This window comes from Callorhinchus milii, unplaced genomic scaffold (assembly GCF_018977255.1).
Source record: "Callorhinchus milii isolate IMCB2004 unplaced genomic scaffold, IMCB_Cmil_1.0 Scaffold21, whole genome shotgun sequence".
Classification (NCBI taxonomy): domain Eukaryota; kingdom Metazoa; phylum Chordata; class Chondrichthyes; order Chimaeriformes; family Callorhinchidae; genus Callorhinchus; species Callorhinchus milii.
The window spans coordinates 7,876,820-7,894,882 of NW_024704762.1; the positions used below are offsets into that span (position 1 = coordinate 7,876,820).

Sequence of the window (18,063 nt, forward strand, 5' to 3'; positions counted from 1 at the left end):
GGATAATTTCTTCTTTAAAAATTGGTTGTTAAAATCCGCAAATTACTCAACGATACTTGGTAAAAACTAAGAGCAAAGCCCATCATGTGTAAGTTAATAATAATAATAATAATCCTTGCGTTTGATATAGAGCCTTATAATAATAATAATAATAATAATAATAATAATAATAATCCTTGCATTTGATATAGCGCTTTTCACGTCGGGAGGACGTCCCAAAGCGCTTCACAGAATATACTGTAAAGTGAGTTGACTGTATATTTGTGGGCGAACGCGGCAGCCAATTGCGCACAGCAATGTCCCACAAACAGTCGTAGATTGAAAATGACCAATTTATTATTGTTTTGTTTTGGAGGGATTATTATTAGGCTCTGTGTGGAGTAAGGAAACTTGCCCAAGGTTTCGCCCTCTGCCTGGATTTGAACTCAGGTCTCTCACTTGCAAAGCGAGTGCTCTAACCACTGAGCTACAGGACTCCACATCACACCTTATCACATCTTCGCGGCGTCTCAAAGCGCTTCACAGAATATACTGTAAAGCGAATTGACTGTATATATTTTGGGCGAAAGTTAGTGAAGCTACGTGATATTGTGGCATTTTAACCGTATCCCTGATGGTGATTTGTGCCTATTATTTTCAGCGCGGCTGAATCATTGCATCTGAAATGTTTCTTTTCTCTCTCTCTCTCTCTCTCTCTGCCTCGCTTTTTTGTGAAATTAAAAGATAAATGATTAATTAGCGGCCGGGACTAGATATCGAGGATATGTTGCGGGAGATGAATTTGCTCTCTGGAAACATTTTGCCTTTGTTTCTCCAAATCAATTTGGCAAGATCAAATCTCGCTTAAAATCCACGGTTTTAAATTAGTGTTTGGCCTCGCAGCAATTTAAAATCACATCTCTCCCTTTCTCTCACTTGCAACGGAGCCATTAATCAGATCGCTGGAGGGTGGGGGAGGGCGGGCGGGGGGGGGGGGGATGGTGGAGGGAAGAGCCAGAAAAAAAAATGGTTTTAAATATGACTTGGTGCAATATCTGATCAGCTGACAGTGAACAAAGCAAAATGCTGCTGGCCATTGCTACCCTCTGACCCTGCTCCGTTGCTGGAGGGAATGAGCATGCTCAAAGCGGGCTGTCGCCAAATCTCCATTTGTACTGGAGTATTTCTGAAGGACACGTGGAGTTTTGGATCCACTCAAAGAAGTTTGGAGTTGAAAAACTTATGTGGCCCATTGAGCCGTGGTACAATCCATACAACTACCTCTGCATCGACCTCCACCCCCCTATTCTATTCCCCATCCCCTGCACGCACATACACTACTCCTCCACTCCCCATTCCACTCATTGGATCGTGTGCTTCAATGTTCCCTGTTCTCTCTCTTGCTCTCTCTTTCTGAGAGAGGGGAAGAGCACGGTTGGGGGTGGGGGCATGGGGGGGGGAGAAAGGAAAGGGGTAAGAGATAATCCACGGAAAGAAAGCAGGTGAAAAAGGAAGATTTGCTCTTGTTCGTATAAATAGATGTGAAGGTCTCATTAAACATGCACATGGTAAATACGGATACAGAATGAGACATTTTAATGGGGATGGGGAATAGTTAATATTATTAGTATTATTATTATACTATTTTGGTGACAACAGCCCACAGAGCTAAAGCTGTGAATTATCCTTTGTTCCTCTTGTGCTCTGGCTGCTGGTGTGTTTGCCGCCATGATGGTTGAAGGCACATTACTTTGCCTTAAACAAGATCAGAAATGAGCAAATGAAGTGCCGCTCCAATCTCATTTGCAAAAAAAAAAGGTGATTCAATTCCCCCGAGAGAAAGAGAGAGAGAGATAGCAGTTTTCTTCAGGAACGAGAGTCAATTCTGAGAGGTGAATGCTTCATGTCTGTCAGGAACAGGTGGGAGTGAGGGCTGCTTTTATTAAATCTAAATAGCATCTAGTATAAGCTGTCTCTCGCAGGCAGATCGTCAGGTTCGCAGGACCAAAGATGCGTGATAATAATCCTTTCCGGCTTTTGCAAAATTGCCAGTATCTCATTCTGAGAGCAGTGTTGAAAGGTTGATTATGGGTTGGTTTATGGTCCTGAATGCAAAGATTTGAACGTAATACGACTGGGAAATACACATACACACATATATATATTAGGCAGCATTTGAGAATATGACCTACACCTTCAACATTAAAGTCTTTAAGTCTTTATCAGCCTCTTTAATTCTCTCCCACCTCTTCTCCTCTCGCTCTTTCACTCCGTCTCTTTTGTCCCCTTCTCTCTGTAGCAGAATTGCCTCTGATCATAGAGTGATACGGTCACTACATGGAAACAAGCCATTTAGTCCATCCCAGCTAGTCTAAATTTTGAGGAGGATAGATTTTTGTTAGCTAAGGGTATCAAGAGATATGGGGAAAAGGTGGGTAATTGGAGTTGAGGTACAGATCAGCCATGATCTAAGAGAATGCTGGAATAGGCTCGAGGGGCTGAATGGCATTCTCCTGTTCCTATATTCCGATGTCCTATGTTCATTGGAAGAATGCGATGGGAAGCATTAGTGAGAGTTTGGGAGGTGGGTGGTTTGGTGACTTCTGTAGCATGCGCTTGAAATTACATGGCGCAATCCTATCTGTCTTAACTGGACTTAAACTGCTTGCTTTCCACTAGATTGCCTTGAGACACAGAAGTGCTCTGGGTTCAAACTCCCAGTGGATTCATTCAGTCCTTCACCCTCTCAAGGTCAATAATAATACAGTATTTGGAAAATATTCTGCAGGGAAGAATCATGGGGATTCCAAGATGTCAATAATTCTATAATGGAAGCATCAGTATTCGAATCATTCAATCCTGTTCAATACTGTATACTATTATGAACGAGGCATTAAATGCTACTTGTAACCATGTTCAGTAGATGCTATGCAAGATACTGCACAGTCTGCTATTGAATGCCTCGCCAAATATCTGTCCAAATTCTCTTTTGAATTTGCTGCTGTAATCTGCCTCCCTGGGAAATCCACTCCATACACCCACAGCTCCACGAGTGAAGTAATTCAGTCTGAACTGAATTCCCTCGCCCATTTCTGAGCTTCAGTCTGTGCTCCCTTGTACAACGTTTTTTTTCGACCAGACGAAAGATACGATCAGGGAACCTTCCCACGGATAAGAACAGATTGAGATTGTCTTGCCCAGCGAGAGTAGTTCTGCTCGTAATTTTAAACAAGACCTTGGCCATTTCCTCTCCCTTTCCTCAGTCCAGAGACCGACAGACACCTGTAATAGTAATCGGAACTGTGACTGCAAAGTTTCGGATTATTCCCAACTTATAATAGTTTTCTTGGGATAGAAGAGGTTGGTTTTGCCTCTGAATAGACAGAGAACTTTACTGACACACACACACACACACGAGTGTTACTAATGAGTCTTGATATTTACAAATAATGTCCCGCAATTAGATACAGGTTTGTGTTACCAAAAACGCGGACACACAACCTGAATGAGCTACGTTTAAAATCTCGAATTCCTCATCTCTCTTCTCCCCCGGCATCTGGTTCTGTTGCATCTCACGAGCCACAGCCCTAACCCCCCCCCCAACCCACCCATATAATCCTTGCATTTGATATAGTGCCTTATCATATTGTTGAGACGTCTCAAAGCGCTTCACAGAATATACTGTGTGTATTTTGTGGGTGAAACGCAGCAGCCAATTGCACACAGCAGTGTCGCACAAACAGTCGTGGATTGAGTGACCACATTTTCCTTGTTAGATTCCTCAGCGAAAGGATGATCGCTCCCGTAGGCGCTATGGGAATATACAAAACATCAGTAACAACATTCCTAGTGGCCAGACAGCCCTTTGCTTCCTGCTGGGGGCGAAAGCAATTTAGATAATAATAAATAATAATAATCCTTGCATTTGATATAGCGCTTTCACATCTTCTCGACATCTCAAAGCACTTCACAGAATAGACTGTAAAGTGAATTGACTGTATATTTGTGGGTAAAATATAGATGTGACCTTGGCTTGGTTGCCCGGAGCAAGAATCGCTGCCAGGCTAAACTAGACCTTTAGAAACTTTGCATTCACAGTTCTGACTCCTATCTGACAGGAGTCTGTCTGTCTCCGGACTGGGGAGAGGGAGCACAGTTACCAAGGTAGTGTTCAAAATTACAAGGAGTTTTGATGAGGTAAATACAGTGATAACAATCCTTGCATTTGATATAGTGTCTAATCATGTAGTCAAAACATCTCAAGGACTTCAGAGGATTTACTGTTTAGTGTCATGACCGTGTATTTTTGTTGGTGAACACAGCAGCCAATTTGCATACAGCAACGCCCCACAAACAGCCACAAAGTGATTGACCAATTTTAACTGGGGGATTGTTGGCCAGGACACCGGGAAAAACTCCCTTCTCTTTCCAAATAGTCCAACTGAATGGCAGAAACGGAACCTCGGATTAATCTTTTATGTGTAGGATGCCACCTCCAACAATGCAGTGCTCCCAGTGTATTATTATTATTTTTGCACTTAAGTGTCAGCCTAGACGATGTGAGTTCAAAGCCCTGACGAGAGACTTGAACCTATAACCTTCTGACTCAGAGGCAAGAGTAGCACCAACGGAGCCACGCTGACACCTAAATAGGGACAATTTATTTCTATTGCTTGGTGAGTTAGTAGCTAAAGGGTTGAAGATCAGAACCAAAAACTAAGGGAGAGGTTGTAGAGAATCTTTTTATACAGTGGGTTCTGAGGATATAGAACACATGTTTCTAATCTACATTTCAAGCTGCTTTAAATTGCTATTCGTGTGACAGTGATTTCTTCTTAATTAGACCTGACCCTGTGACCTGAGCTAAGGGTCCTTCTCGATCGTGCCTTTCTCTCCGCGAGTCCAGTGATAGACTGAGCTCCCATCTCGCCCGAGGCTCCTCTTTGGCAGACTGAAGTCCAATTTGCCAAATCTACAGCATAGATTTATCTTCATCCTTAAAGATTTCTACCAGCTCACTTCCTTGTGTTGTGTGTAATTCTTGTTGAGCGCTTGAGCTGGACACCTTTGAGTCCAGTTTGCCGGCCTGTGGCTTTGTTCTGACAGCTTAAGAACAAAAGGCAACTTCAGGCTTAGTCTCTGGAGACACTCCATGTCTCAGAGCCAAGTGTGGAATGTCAGAACTATTGGGCGCAGGTGGCAGAGAGATCGCGCTGGGAGACAGGCTTCCCAATATAACATGATGTAACGCGAGAGGGGATGTGGCCTGCTGTTCACATCCTAACCGTGCCAATTCCCAGTTTTAAATAATCCCTGCATTTGACACAGCGCCTATACCGTCGAAACATCTCAAAGTGCTTCACGTGTCATTACCCTAATTAAGCATAGTGACAGTGCGTAGTCGCAGTGTATGTTTTGCAGGCAATCAATGCGTAGCAAGGTCCCAAATCAGTCATTGAATCGTTTATCTTAATGTTGGATTGCTGACCAGGACACCGGGAGAAACTCCCTTCTCTTTTTCAATGGAGTCACAGAATCTTTAACTAGCCGTTATGACACCCAGCTGACCAAAAATAAATCTGTTTTATCGGGAAGAACCAAATGAATAGCGAGTACACTGTGCATCATTTCATCCAGTTGCTGTTTCTTCCCTTGTTCACCATGTTTAAGATGGTTTGAGAGAGTCACACTCTCTTTGGTTTATCTGATCACTGTCTGGTTGCCAGTTGTTCAGTATGGGACCTTGACCCAATTGACACTTTTCCAGGTGTTTGAAATGAGCCTTTTACACTAACCACATTGGTTTGTTGCCCTGATTTGTACCGAATAACCTTGAGTGTCCTTATGCTCCTGTTCTTATAGGAAATAATATCTCAGGATAGAATATATAGTTTGGGACACGACATGTCACGCGGCTGCCAGGATGGTGGAAAGTGAACCAGACAGACCTTGGTCTTCTTTCACCTAGCAAATTCCTATATTCTGATGAGTGGCGTTTTCCCTAATTCTCTTCCCTCTTTCCGCCCACCATATCCCAGAGCAAGATCAACGACCCACAAGGTCTTTCATATTCCATCTGTAAAAGGGTCAAAAAGATAACAGCATTCCCCCTTCCTGCCCATTTGTACATGGTGTAAGTCACTGTAGTGGTAATGGCAGGACATTTTACATGTTACAGTGATACCACCTGCTGGTCATTTCCTTATAGCACCATTTCTTCTGGCCATAATGAGATGCAAACGTCATGAAAATATTTCAACAGTTGGCCTTAAAAACCTCTCCTTGACAACAGTACTTCTCCCCTGGCAGTGGGTAAAGCACTGAAGGTTTTGAATCTCATTCAGTGCTGAGTTCACTGATCTGAGCTGGGGTGACAGTCTGGCTCAGGAACTCACACTCTTGCCTCTGAAATTGTGGGTTCAAGCCCCACGTTGGGACTTTGAGCTCGCAGTCTTGGCTAAGGCTCCAGCACAGTGCTGGGGGTGCGCTGCATTGTCAGAGACGGCATTCTTCGTCTGAGACGTTAAACCGAGGTCCCATCGGTACCTGTTCAGATGGACAATAAAGATCCCATGCCACCCCCCCAGATAAAATTGGACAATTATTTCATAGTTGTTTGTGGGACATTGCTTGGTGCAAATCGGATGCTGCATTCAATCGTACTCTCAGCCACTATGACCCGAATCTCAGGAACTCCTTCCCACGATCCCTCCGTCTTGTCCCCTCTCTGTGTGTCTTCAAGTCACACCCATAGACTTTCCTCCCCGATTGTGCTTGTGGTCACCTTCCCCACCCTCTCTTCCAGCTTGGCATCAAGCTCTCCGCTGTTACAAAACAGCGCTATCTGTGTGAACATCAACAATAATCCTTGCGTTTGATATAGCGCCTTATCACGTTGTTCGAAACGTCTCACAGAATATACTGCGAATTGAGTGAATTGAATGTGAACAACAATAACAACAACAGCAGCAGCTTTCCACATCGGGTGTGTGTGTGTGTGGGGTGGGGGGGGGGTTGGGGAACGGACATCCCAAGTCACATATAAATGCAAGTTGTGGTTGTTGTGTCACTTATGAAACACACAGTCACCACACTCGACATTAATTCCCGCAAAGCGTTTGGAGATTTTTTTTTAAAAAAAAGGACGGGATGTGGCGTTACATTACATATCATACGTTGCATTGGAGATATATATATAATGCATATATTGTATATCACACACTACAGCCCAGTTCTCATAAAGCCCTTTGCAAGTTGGAGGGCGGCACTCAGTTCAGGCGCTGCGCGGCTGATTGATTGACAGCGAAACCAGGGGCAACCGTGGCCGGGCCGCCAATCCCGTTTGCGGCGCCTGGCCAAAGTGTCGTGAAGTCAGTGGGGCCGGGCCTGCCAGCGGTGTCGCAAAGCGGGAGCGACGGTCGGGTTTCGCCGCCTGGCGTTGCGATGGCGACTTCGGCGCTGTGCGGGGGGACAATGAGCAGGTGCGGCGGCGGCGGCGGCGGGGCGGCCCCGGGGTGGGATGGCGGAGCGGGAGAGGCCGGGGATGAGCGGCCTAGACCTGACACTTAGCTTCTGTAGCCTCAGGATATGGGGGGGCGGGGAGGGGGGGGCGGGGGGGGGGAGGGGAGAGAGACTGATGTCAGGGCCAGTTGGGAATCAGCCAGAAAATGGCTCTTTTGGGGATTAAAATGTTTTTTCACAAACTCCCAATCTTCTTCTTCCCAAACTTGGGTTGGATGTTTGTCCGGGGGGTGGGGGTGAGGTGGGGGGTGGGAGGCCAGGGGTTGGGGGTTGGTGGGGTGGGGGAGGGGAGGTCAGGGGTTGGGGGTCTGCACCTACCCATTGGGGTTGGCGGTTGGGGGGGTTGGGGGTCTGCACCTACCCATTGGGGTTGGCGGTTGGGGGGGGGGGGGGGGAGTGGGTCGGACACCATCCCCAGCTTTCAGCCACCGCGCCCCAAAACTCGGGAACTCTCTCCCTCCCCCCCCCCCCCCCCCCCCCCCCCGATCCCTCCGCCTTGCCCCCGTCTTCCCCTGTCGGGTCTGAAGACCTTCCCCTTTGACCGTAGCTGAAGGTCACCTCCCCCACCACCTCCGGTTCGGCTTCGTGCTCCTCCGCTCGAGCGCTCCGGCACACTACCCCGGGGTGAGGGCCGCGAGATACATGCTTGTTGTTGTTGTTGTTGTCGTCTATGTGTGTGGACATGAAAGTATTTTACCACCGAAAGCAGAATAAGTGAAGGTTGGATGGGTGGATGAGGTGACGATGAACTGCAGATCTCTTGGTGGATAAAGCCCAAAGAATCGGGAGATACCCAGGCTCCTGGGTATAGGCACCCCATCGACCTGCAATCTCCCAGGGAGGGTCGCTGGTTCACCCATAGACTGTGTGGCCCGCAAGGCCCTGACTTTCATTTGTCTCCTGATTCAGGGTGAGCTCGGTCCTCAATCGAGATGTGAAGCAGTTTGGGAAGAAGTTTCTCTTTGACCGTAATGAGGAGACCTGCTGGAACTCGGACCAGGTATTGTGAAGCGTGGAAGGAGGTAGAGGTCTCCTGTAGACCGGAACAGTGTGGCTTTAGTTATAAGGAATGACTGGATGACTTTGGTGTCAGCTTGACTCAATGGGTAGGACTCCCGCCTCTGGTTCAATAGGTTGTGAGATCAAGCCCCACGTTGTGATACATAATCTAGATTGACAGTCAAGCTCATTACTGGTGAGGAGATGTCGGTATTGTCAGAGGTGACATCCTTCAGATGAGACACTAAACTGAGGTCCGATCTACTTTCCTAGTTAATATTTCTCCCTCATCCGAAATTCACTGGTAAATGAAGTACTATGATGAGTTTTTTTGTATAATAATAATTATCCTTGCATTTTATATCAGGACATCTTGAACAGCTTCACAGGATATACTGTAAAGTGGAATATTTTGTGGGTAAATGCCAACATTCCTTTCATCTTGGTTGCTGTGCCAGATTAGTTGCTATGTTTGTCTGCATAACAGACACTCATCATGTGAAGTGGTTTTAAGGCATGATGAGGCACAGCGTGAAGTCCTGGCATTGTTCTATTTGGTATTTTTATTTTAGCTTTTTATCATCACTGCACTGTGCACAATCTGTCTCTCTCTGTCTCAGGGCTCCTGCCAGTGGGTGCTGCTCGAATTCCCTCAGCCCGTCAAAGTAACCGAACTCCACATCCAGTTCCAGGGCGGCTTCGCTGGAAGATTGTGCAGACTCGAAGGTGAGTTACCTGTATTAACATCCATTCCTCCCTTCCCCTTTGTCTTCTCTTCCACCTTCCACCTTACCTCTCTGTCCTCCATCTAGTGACATTCACAAATGTGCACTTAATAATAACGATCCTTGCATTTGTTATCTTGCCTTATCATGGATCGGACATGTTTGCTCATCACACTTTTCCTCTTTGGACAGAAATTCAGCAGTTGCTTCTATCGCTGTGACCTTTCTGATATTTTGCCTGTTTCCCGATGGCTCAGTCTGCATGTCTTGTCTCCTAGGAAATGAGAATGGAGGTGATCTGGCAAAGATAACTGAAATCTACCCTGAGGACACCAACCGACTACAGATATCCTTCTGAGTTGGGGTGGCCGTGTTTTATGTAGTGAGAATGGGGTTGTGGTCAGTAATATTTTATATAATGATCCGAGTCTAGTAGACTAGATGACTGGTGAAGAGACCCATTAGCATAGACTTGATGGGTGAGTGTCTGTAACATTTCCACAGTCTTTGTCCTTGACATGTAACTCACTGCTTCACCATCACTGAAGAGCCAAGAGTTGCAAAACTGAAGCTCGTCTTTGAGAACAGCTCAGACTTCTTTGGCCGGATTGTTATTTACCACCTCGATGTCCTTGGTGAAAAATTGCTTTAAGACCCCAAGCAGACTGTTCTGAACATTCCACCTGAACACGCAGACAGGACCTTGGTTTAATGTCTCATCTAAAGGATGGCACCTTTGCCAGTGGAGCATTGGACTGGAGTGCAGTTAAGCTCTTTGATGCTGTGAGCAAAGGGTACAACATGGTTGAATCCACGATGCACAAAATCTCCAGCGATTGAATCACTGGCAGTAAATTTCATGTCATTAAATGCATTGCCAGACTATTGCAAAACCTCCCCACAAATTCACAGCATCTACGGAGACGAGCAGCTACAGATCATTTATTTTTATATGTTTTTCAAAGCAGAAAGTCAAATATTTTTCTTCCTCATTGTTTCCATGACCACTTGTGAACAAGGGCTTGAGTATGTTGAAAATTCAGAATGCAATCAATTCACATTATGACCCAGACGTGCACTGAGCTGTACTTGGATTAAGGTGGGCCTTGGGAACGTCTTCCTGACATGAAAGGCGCTATATAAATGCAAGTTGTTGTATATTTGCTGCCTTGAAGAAGCTGACCCATGTTGGCTCCTGTCTGCCTTCAAAACTCTCTTAAAAACATCTCTGATTGTGCCTTTAATCGACACCCACAAATTCCCCCCCTCTTTGCTGCTCAGTGACACCCAACAATATGAGACATTCATCCTATATGAAAGGTGATAGATACAGGCAAGTTCTCATACTGCTCCAAGCACACACATTCATTTTGAAGTGAGGGAGCTATTATAATGAACTCTGGCTTGCTTTACATTAACAGGGGGAGTGGATCCCATAACATCCAGGGCAGACGAAGTGTAAATTAATGATTTGATCAACAAAGGAATGATGATCTGGAAATAAAGTTCACTGGTTCATAGCACTTTAGACACAAGAGGTTGCCTTTGTGCCACTTGCCGAACCAGTCAATGGGAGACGCATCGATTCAGTGTTGTTAAATCCCATGATTTCTACGGCTGCAGAATCGATCAAGATTTTCGATCGAGCAATAGGATTCTTGGGAAGTAAGGCTTTTAAGAGATACGAGGAGAAACCAGGGGAATGAGATTAAAAGATCTGCCGTGATCAAATAAATTGATGGAACTGACTCGAAGGACTGCAGGTAAATAACCTATTGGGAAAATCTACTGAAAAAGGATTCTGCTTCACTGTAAACACAGGAATAAATAAGTGGGCAAATGGAAACTTTTGGTGTCCGGCTTATGAGTTATGTTTAGCCATTTCCATGTAGGAGAACAATCTCCTACATCTGCTACAATCACTTCACTGATCAATACCCATACTCAATTTCCCATTCAGGATGTCTTGTCAGAAATGCCTAAATGATAATGGTGTGTCCTTGGCTATATCACAATATAAGGTTGAAATCTGTTAGTTTCTTTTTTTACAGTGTAATCCTTAGGTTTTTGCTTCAAGGTATCTTCCTGCTGTGAAGACCAGGTAAGAAGTCTAGGCTGAAAGCCTGCCTGTAGATTTAGTTCCCGGCTCTGCTGAAGCCTGGGGGCGATTGTCCCGCTCCCCCTCACTCACTCGGTTACTCTGAAGCAGTTTCAAGACATGGTTTTCAATGGCTTGTTGGACTGAAACACAGAACGAAAACGAATTTCACAGCAATTCGCACAAGCGAGAGCGAGTGTGTTTAAAAAAGAGAGAAATCAGGCAAATCATGACTTTGAAACAAGACTATTTTCTCATGTCAAAAATAATAATATTCCTTGCATTTGATACAGTGCCTTATCATGTCTTCTAGACATCTCAAAGCGCTTCACAGAATATACTGTAAAGTGAATTGACTATATGTTGTGGGCGAAATGTGGCAGCCAATTCGTTGCTGTGCACATGAGGCTGCCACACACATTATACCTCACAGCAACTCGTGGTATCGATAGTCTTGAGTTGTTCCAATGTGATAAGGCGCTTGATCAAATGCTCGTATTTACTGCAATAAGAATTAATGTTTTGTGCATAAAAATATGTTTATAACGGTGCTGCCGTTGGAGGGAGATTCCTGACAATGAAGTTGATTGTTTTTTTTCAAAAATAAATAAGTATTGAAACTTCTCTGTTGCTGCCTCGAGCATCAAGACATCTGCCCTGTCAACTCAATTTAACACATCCCGATAAGGCATTGCTCCTAAATAACCTCTAACAAAGTCATTAGATTTTTTTTCCCCCCACACACAGCTTTGTTGGGATTGTTGGAATGCGGAACATTTTAAGCATAATAATAATAATCCTTGCATTTGATATAGCGCTTTACACATCTTCTAGATGTCTCAAAGCGCTTCACAGAATATACTGTAAAGTGAATTGACTGTCTGTTGGTGAAACGTGGCTGGCAATTGTGCACAGCAGTGTCCCACAAACAGTGACCAAAATATTATTGGTTTTTTTTTTTGAGGATTATCCCTGGAAAAGCGATCCACCAATCGACTAACAACCGGGTTTCTATTTACTGTTAGGTAAACAAAGGTGTGTAGAATAAGGAAACTTGCCCAACATTTTGCCCTGCCGGGAATAGAACCCAGGTCTCTCATTTCTGAGGCGAGTGCTCTAACCACTGAGCTATAGGACTCCAGCACAAGTACTTTTAGAAAGGGAACTGGGTAAATACTACCTTTGTCATAATGTAATCATAATCCTTGCATTTGATTTTGTGCTTTTCTTGTCTGGGGAGGAAGGGGATTGGGGAGTTGTTGCAATGTATACAAAAAAAACACATGAAACTTCAGTGCAAAGGCTTGCCTCTTTTGAAACCCAGAGCAACGGCTAAATCCATAGGGCTGTATCCAGAATCCGCCTCCATCGTCAGGTCTGCACCTTTAGCTGCCAGAGAGAGGGGTGGGGAGAGAATCAGGCCTGAGCATGCAAGTAAAGCAAAAGGTACAATTATATTTTATGATGATATCTGTGTCCTGTAGGAACCCTCAGTCCATTAAGAATAAAGTCCCCAAGAGCTCAAGTCAATTCAGTGAGAGCAAACAAAACCTGAGGGAAACTGCGTGGGCTTTGGGTCAAACCATTGTCCTTTTACCTCAAGTATCTACCATTAAATCCAGTCCAGAAATGAAAGTGAGAGAATTCACTTTCTTTTAATGAACAACATTTTTTATTCTCAGCCAAAGCGTGCTGTCAAGGGCTGCCCACTGAATCAAACCTAACTGGGTTTGCCTTAATACAAAAAAGTCATGATAACTATTCTATTATCTAAAAAAAATCTGAATTTCTTTAAGACTTATTAGACATTGTAATGGTATCATTACGTTTTGGTCACCCTGTATTCACCCTGACACCAGACTTACCCAGCAGAGTCTCCACACACTTCACGTGGTTTCCCCGAGCAGCGTAGAGTAACGGCGTTCCTCCATTCTGGAAAAATACAGGAAAATATATCACTTGCACATTCAGTTTAAGAGCTTCCATTAAAAATACTGTCCAACCACCGATACCAATTGGAAAGAGAAGGTAGTTTGTCCTGCTATCCTGGCTGCAATCCTTCAGGTAAATTGGTTATCTACTTCATATCTGTTGGCTGAAACTTGCTGTGGGCAAAGTGCCTGCCACATTTGCTGACAAATATACAGTTACTACACTTAACCGTAAATACTTGTGAAGGAAGCGCTTTGACTGTACTGTGCGAGGATATGAACTGTATCTGAGGATTGTAAAGTATACAAACAGGCAGTACGAGGTAAGCAGGAGTTTTCCTTTGACCGTACCCAGTCGTAGATGTTTACGTCGACTCCGTGATCGAGGAGCAGAACAATGATGTCCGTGTAGCCCCTGACGCTGGCCAGTGCCAGAGCGCTCTCCCTTTCTTTCCCCAGGATGTGTGGATCTGCCCCCTGCAACAACATGAGAGCGGCCAGCGTGAGGCTTCAGGCCCTGGAACAGTTCCATTTACACAACACGTGGTTTATATTGTGTGGGACACAATTATACATCCAAGATTCCCTCCGTGCATTGTCCCCTACTAACCCCCCGTCACCGATCGCCCACGCTGACCCACCTCCCAGTGATCATGCTTATGGTCACCTCCCCCTTTCCTCTTCTCCTGGCTCGGGGTCAGACTCCGCTCCTGTTAAGTGCTCTGGGACACTACCCTGCGAAGTGGGCTATATAAATGCAAGTAGTAGTTGTCGTGTTAGCCAGCAGCGGCTCTGACCTTGCATTCTGCCTGTGGCACTGGCTACCCATGAAAGGGGAATGCCACGGTGTCCTTTAGTTTTAAAATTAAATTGATATAAATTCATTCATAGTAAAATTTGCAGGATATAAACTCTCCCAGTTGCTAAGTTATCTACATTATCTTTGCTTCGTTTTTTTTTTAAGCAGCTAAAATAATCTGAAGCTTCCTCCCCCCCATGGATATTTGACAGGACCTACCAGTCAGTGCAAGGCCTTACCCCACCACCCCTGCCTCCTTCTTAACTGTGACCCAGAGAAAGGTCTTGGCTTATGTTTGCTCAGCCTCACCTTTTCCAGTGCATACTTCACCACCGCGATCTCTCCAAATGCCGCTGCCCACATCAGGGGTGTGAAGCCCCATTCGTCCTGCAGATCGATCAAGAAATCCCCTGAAAATGGAAGAACATGTCACACCACGGTGAAGATACAGAAAGATCATCAGCAACTCCACCCCCCCATCATTCCCAACACTCGTACGCTCCCAACCCTCTCCTCGGAGCACTTGTTACCCTCCTGCCTTGAGACGAGGGGGGGGGAAGAGAGGGGCAAGCTGGGAAGTGCCAGTGACCTCTCTCTCAGAACTAGCAATTAAGACTGCTCTCTGCTCCTCACCTTGCTGAAGGTACTTCATCAATTGATTTAGGTCCCCCTGAGCAGCCAGCTGGTGAATGGAGAGAGCTGTAAACAAAAGCAACAGAAAAGCCTTGGTCAGAAGAGGGAAATAACGCACATTCCCAATATTCTTGATATTCGCAAACTGGATTCATTACGTTAATTGCATGAAATTTAAAGCTTGCAAAATTGAACTTGTTCCTTCCCACGACTTCCAGACTGTGCAGCCGTCCTACTCACTGTCTAGGTTTGCGGGGAGAGCTGAGATCTCGTTCCCCCTCTGTCTGTTCGTCAGAGTGGTTGAGTACTTGTGCTGGGCGCTGGACTTTGTGGGGAAGGAGAATGGGAAGTTGTAGACGGAATCTGAAAGAGACAAAGCGAGGGCACTGAAATCAGCGGCTGGTCGTGTTAGCAAACAATCTTTCTTTGCGTCTTCGATCCAGTGATGGTCTGTAGAGTGTCCGTAACAACCTGTCAATGGAAACTCAACAGTGTAGCTTATCCAATGTAAATGGGTCCACCTTTCACCTTCAACCACACTCCACGTTGGGGGTTCCTTAAATAGTAGAAACTAAATAGCATCAAGTTGCAGTTAATATACTGCTAGTTACTTTCAAATGGCCTCCTCGTATGGTTGTGCTCTACTTGTCTGAATTTGAAGGCAGCTTTAAATGTTAATAACAATACTTGCATTCAGTACAGCACCTTATCACGTCGGAAGGACGTCTCAAAGCGCGTCACAGTTAATACTTTTAGTGATTTTACAGAACTTACCTTTGGATGATACAGCAACAGCTTCCGAGTTAGAGGTTGTTTGGTCCTGATCTTGGTCCTTGACGATGGGACAGCTTTCAGTATTAACTGTGATTATCTGCTGCATATCATCGTTGATCTCAAGCGTTGCATATTTTATCTTTATGATGTTGGGCAACCTTGCAGCCTCTCGAGTGCCTTGGTCTCCATTATTCACAGGCGGCCGTTCGTCACGTTGATCTGTCCCAGAAGCGCTCTCTGTCATACATGCGGTTCCCCCCACAAGTCTCTTCCCATCCTGCTCGTTTTTGTTCATTTTTCCCAGGACTCTGCTGAAACACTATCAGGGCAGTTTATATGTACGGTATCTATGTATTTGTTTCCGGTGATTTTTTTTTCACTTTACCAAGGCAAAGGATGTTGCTGAGGCTGGTGTTTTTCTACAATTACTTCCAAGCAGTCCTAGGTCATGTATACAACAACAACAACTTGCCCTTCATGCGGGGCAGTGCTTTGGGTTAGATCCTGACTGAGCTCTCCATCTCTCTCCCTCTCTCAACTTTACATCTTAATCCTCTGCCCAACCTCTGACACGTGCTGTAAAAAGCGTTTGCTATACTGTACATGGTTATCAGGGAATGATTTGACAATTTTGTGTCGTCTCCTACCCGAGAGCTGTTGTGGTTCCAGCCTAGACAGTGAGCGTTGCCCAGAAATTTAACTGATTCTGATCTTATCCTCACTCACATGATAGCCAGAGAAGCAGGATCTCAGAATAACAAAACCAGAATGTTTTCGCCCTTTCCTAATCCAGTGGCATCAAGGACAACTGTAGCCCTGGCCACTGTCCTGCCTTTGCTGAGATCTGCTAACTCAGGAAAGACTTTCTCTGTATGACTAAGCTAATAATAATCCTTGAACTTTACCCAGTGCCTTATCACTTCAATTGAGACGTCTCAAAGCACGTCACAGAATATACTGTATAGTTTGTGGGCAAAACAAAACGCTACCTGCTTACTGCCAGCTTTTGAAACTGAAGTGGATCTCTGAGCAGCGGATCAGATTTTTTTATGGAAACATTCCATAAATATGGAAACAAATCAATTAATCCCAGAAGTGAAAATACCCAAATCTCCAATGGCTATATATTAACCATAACTCTATATTAGCATAACATCGTTGTAGCTATAATGTACGTTTTCGAACAATTGTTTTTAGTTTCACATTTGTGCAAATTGGAAACAGGAAGAGATTCCCCCAATCACAACTGACATCTCAGACCATCACTGTAGAATCCTATCAATTGTCTTGATCCTATTCCACACCCCAAACACCAGACTTTTACTTCCTACAGGAACAACAACAAAATTACATTTATAGAGCACCTTTCACGTCGGGAGACCGTCCCAAGGTGCTGGTGTTTGGACCCTTACAACAGTATTATTATTATTTACCCCCCCACCCAAAAAAAAAGCACAAAGCATGCACAATACCTTGTAATACTGTGGATTTTATGCAAATCGAATCCGGAAGGGTATGGCATAAATGCAACACCCACCAAAAAAAAGACTCTTTACATGTTCAGGTACACACACACACACAATTACACACCTACACACACACAATTACACACTTACACAATTACACACACACAATTACACACCTTGACACACACACACACAATTACACACCTACACACACAATTACACACAGACACAATTACACACACACACACACGATTACACACCTTGACACACACACACAATTACACACACACACAATGACACCCCCACAGGGAGAGACACCGCTTCTGCCCTCTGGCAAAAGTGAAAGTAATTTGCCAACAACAATATCCCACAATGCAATTGAGTAGATGTTTAAATGTGTGCATTTTATTGCGGGGAAAAATCTTCCATCGCAGGGGTTTGTCTGTACCTTCCGCCTGTCCACTGGAGAGAGGGGGAAGCCATTGCTCCGCTCCCTCTGCAAACACTTAATAAAGAGCACTAAAAGGGGCAGAACCTCTCCCCCCCCCCCTCCTCCGCGCCTGGTTTGCGCGGCCCACCTAACTCGGGTGCTTCCGGTAGCGATTGGCAGCCCCAGGGGCCAATCGGGGCGGCGCATTCCACTCCACGGCCCAATCAGCTCTGAGCGGAGGCGGGACTAACTGCAATCAAGTTAGGTGGAGCTGTTGCATCTACATCCGGTGAATTAACATCCGCCCCCCCACCGACCGACCGACCCCGCCGCCTCCCGCCTCCCTCTCCCGCTACCATCGATTGTCGTAGCCTTTTTTAAAACGTGTTTCAGCGGCCTGTGAGTTGAGGGGAAAGGGGGCGCGGGGTTTAGTCGCGATTAACCGCCTCGCCAGCCTGAGCCTGGCGCATGCGCGCTCGCCTGCAAATCAGGCGCAACCAACCGGGAGAGGGGGAGGGAGATGGAGCGGAAGGTCAGAAACCCGTCACCAACTCTGATTCGATTTATCCCTTTTCGATTCCAACCCTCTCAATAAGAGACGACAACGCACTGTTGTTTGTGGGCGCACTTCTGCGGGTTGCGTCGAAACGCTCTTCATTGTAACAGATGCAGCATTTTCCGTCCCCTCGATTGCCAATGGTTGAGCTC

At 45.3% G+C, this 18,063-nt stretch overlaps 2 protein-coding genes across 4 annotated transcripts; one reads left to right on the forward strand and one right to left on the reverse strand.

The window, feature by feature from the left end:
* Positions 1-7,358: 7,358 nt before the first annotated feature.
* On the forward strand, positions 7,359-10,116 carry LOC103181983 (nuclear receptor 2C2-associated protein). Its single transcript, XM_042342689.1, has 5 exons — positions 7,359-7,460; positions 8,410-8,500; positions 9,120-9,225; positions 9,503-9,570; positions 9,754-10,116. Exons 1-5 carry the CDS (start codon positions 7,423-7,425, stop codon positions 9,874-9,876), a joined length of 426 nt encoding a protein of 141 aa, XP_042198623.1. The 5' UTR covers positions 7,359-7,422; the 3' UTR covers positions 9,877-10,116.
* Positions 10,117-10,169: 53 nt separating this feature from the next.
* Positions 10,170-17,684, reverse strand: rfxank (regulatory factor X-associated ankyrin-containing protein). Of its 3 annotated transcripts, none has more exons than XM_007898804.2 (9): positions 17,504-17,684; positions 15,460-15,778; positions 14,926-15,048; positions 14,686-14,751; positions 14,362-14,462; positions 13,605-13,730; positions 13,188-13,254; positions 12,631-12,711; positions 10,170-11,465 (listed from the first exon to the last, which is right to left on the reverse strand). In XM_007898804.2, the coding sequence occupies exons 2-9, from the start codon at positions 15,752-15,754 to the stop codon at positions 11,335-11,337; spliced, it is 990 nt and encodes a 329-aa protein (XP_007896995.1). In that variant the 5' UTR covers positions 15,755-15,778; positions 17,504-17,684; the 3' UTR covers positions 10,170-11,334. The 3 variants fall into 3 exon arrangements, with proteins under 3 accessions (XP_007896995.1, XP_007896994.1, XP_007896993.1); XM_007898803.2 differs by lacking the exon at positions 17,504-17,684 and adding an exon at positions 17,374-17,490; XM_007898802.2 differs by lacking the exon at positions 17,504-17,684 and adding an exon at positions 16,932-17,049.
* Positions 17,685-18,063: the final 379 nt, after the last annotated feature.

Bases quoted from the DNA above. Each gene is read 5' to 3' on its own strand.
- LOC103181983 (XM_042342689.1), top strand. From the start codon at position 7,423: ATGGCGACTTCGGCGCTGTGCGGGGGGACAATGAGCAG. The intron at 9,226-9,502 runs GTGAGTTACCTG...CTTGTCTCCTAG, and splicing joins AAGATTGTGCAGACTCGAAG to GAAATGAGAATGGAGGTGAT. The intron at 9,571-9,753 runs ATATCCTTCTGA...CATGTAACTCAC, and splicing joins AGGACACCAACCGACTACAG to TGCTTCACCATCACTGAAGA.
- rfxank (XM_007898804.2), bottom strand. From the start codon at position 15,754: ATGAACAAAAACGAGCAGGATGGGAAGAGACTTGTGGGGGGAACCGCA. The intron at 14,752-14,925 runs GTGAGTAGGACG...TTTTGTTTACAG, and splicing joins TCTCCCCGCAAACCTAGACA to CTCTCTCCATTCACCAGCTG. The intron at 12,712-13,187 runs GTAAGTCTGGTG...TCTCTCTGGCAG, and splicing joins GTGTGTGGAGACTCTGCTGG to CTAAAGGTGCAGACCTGACG.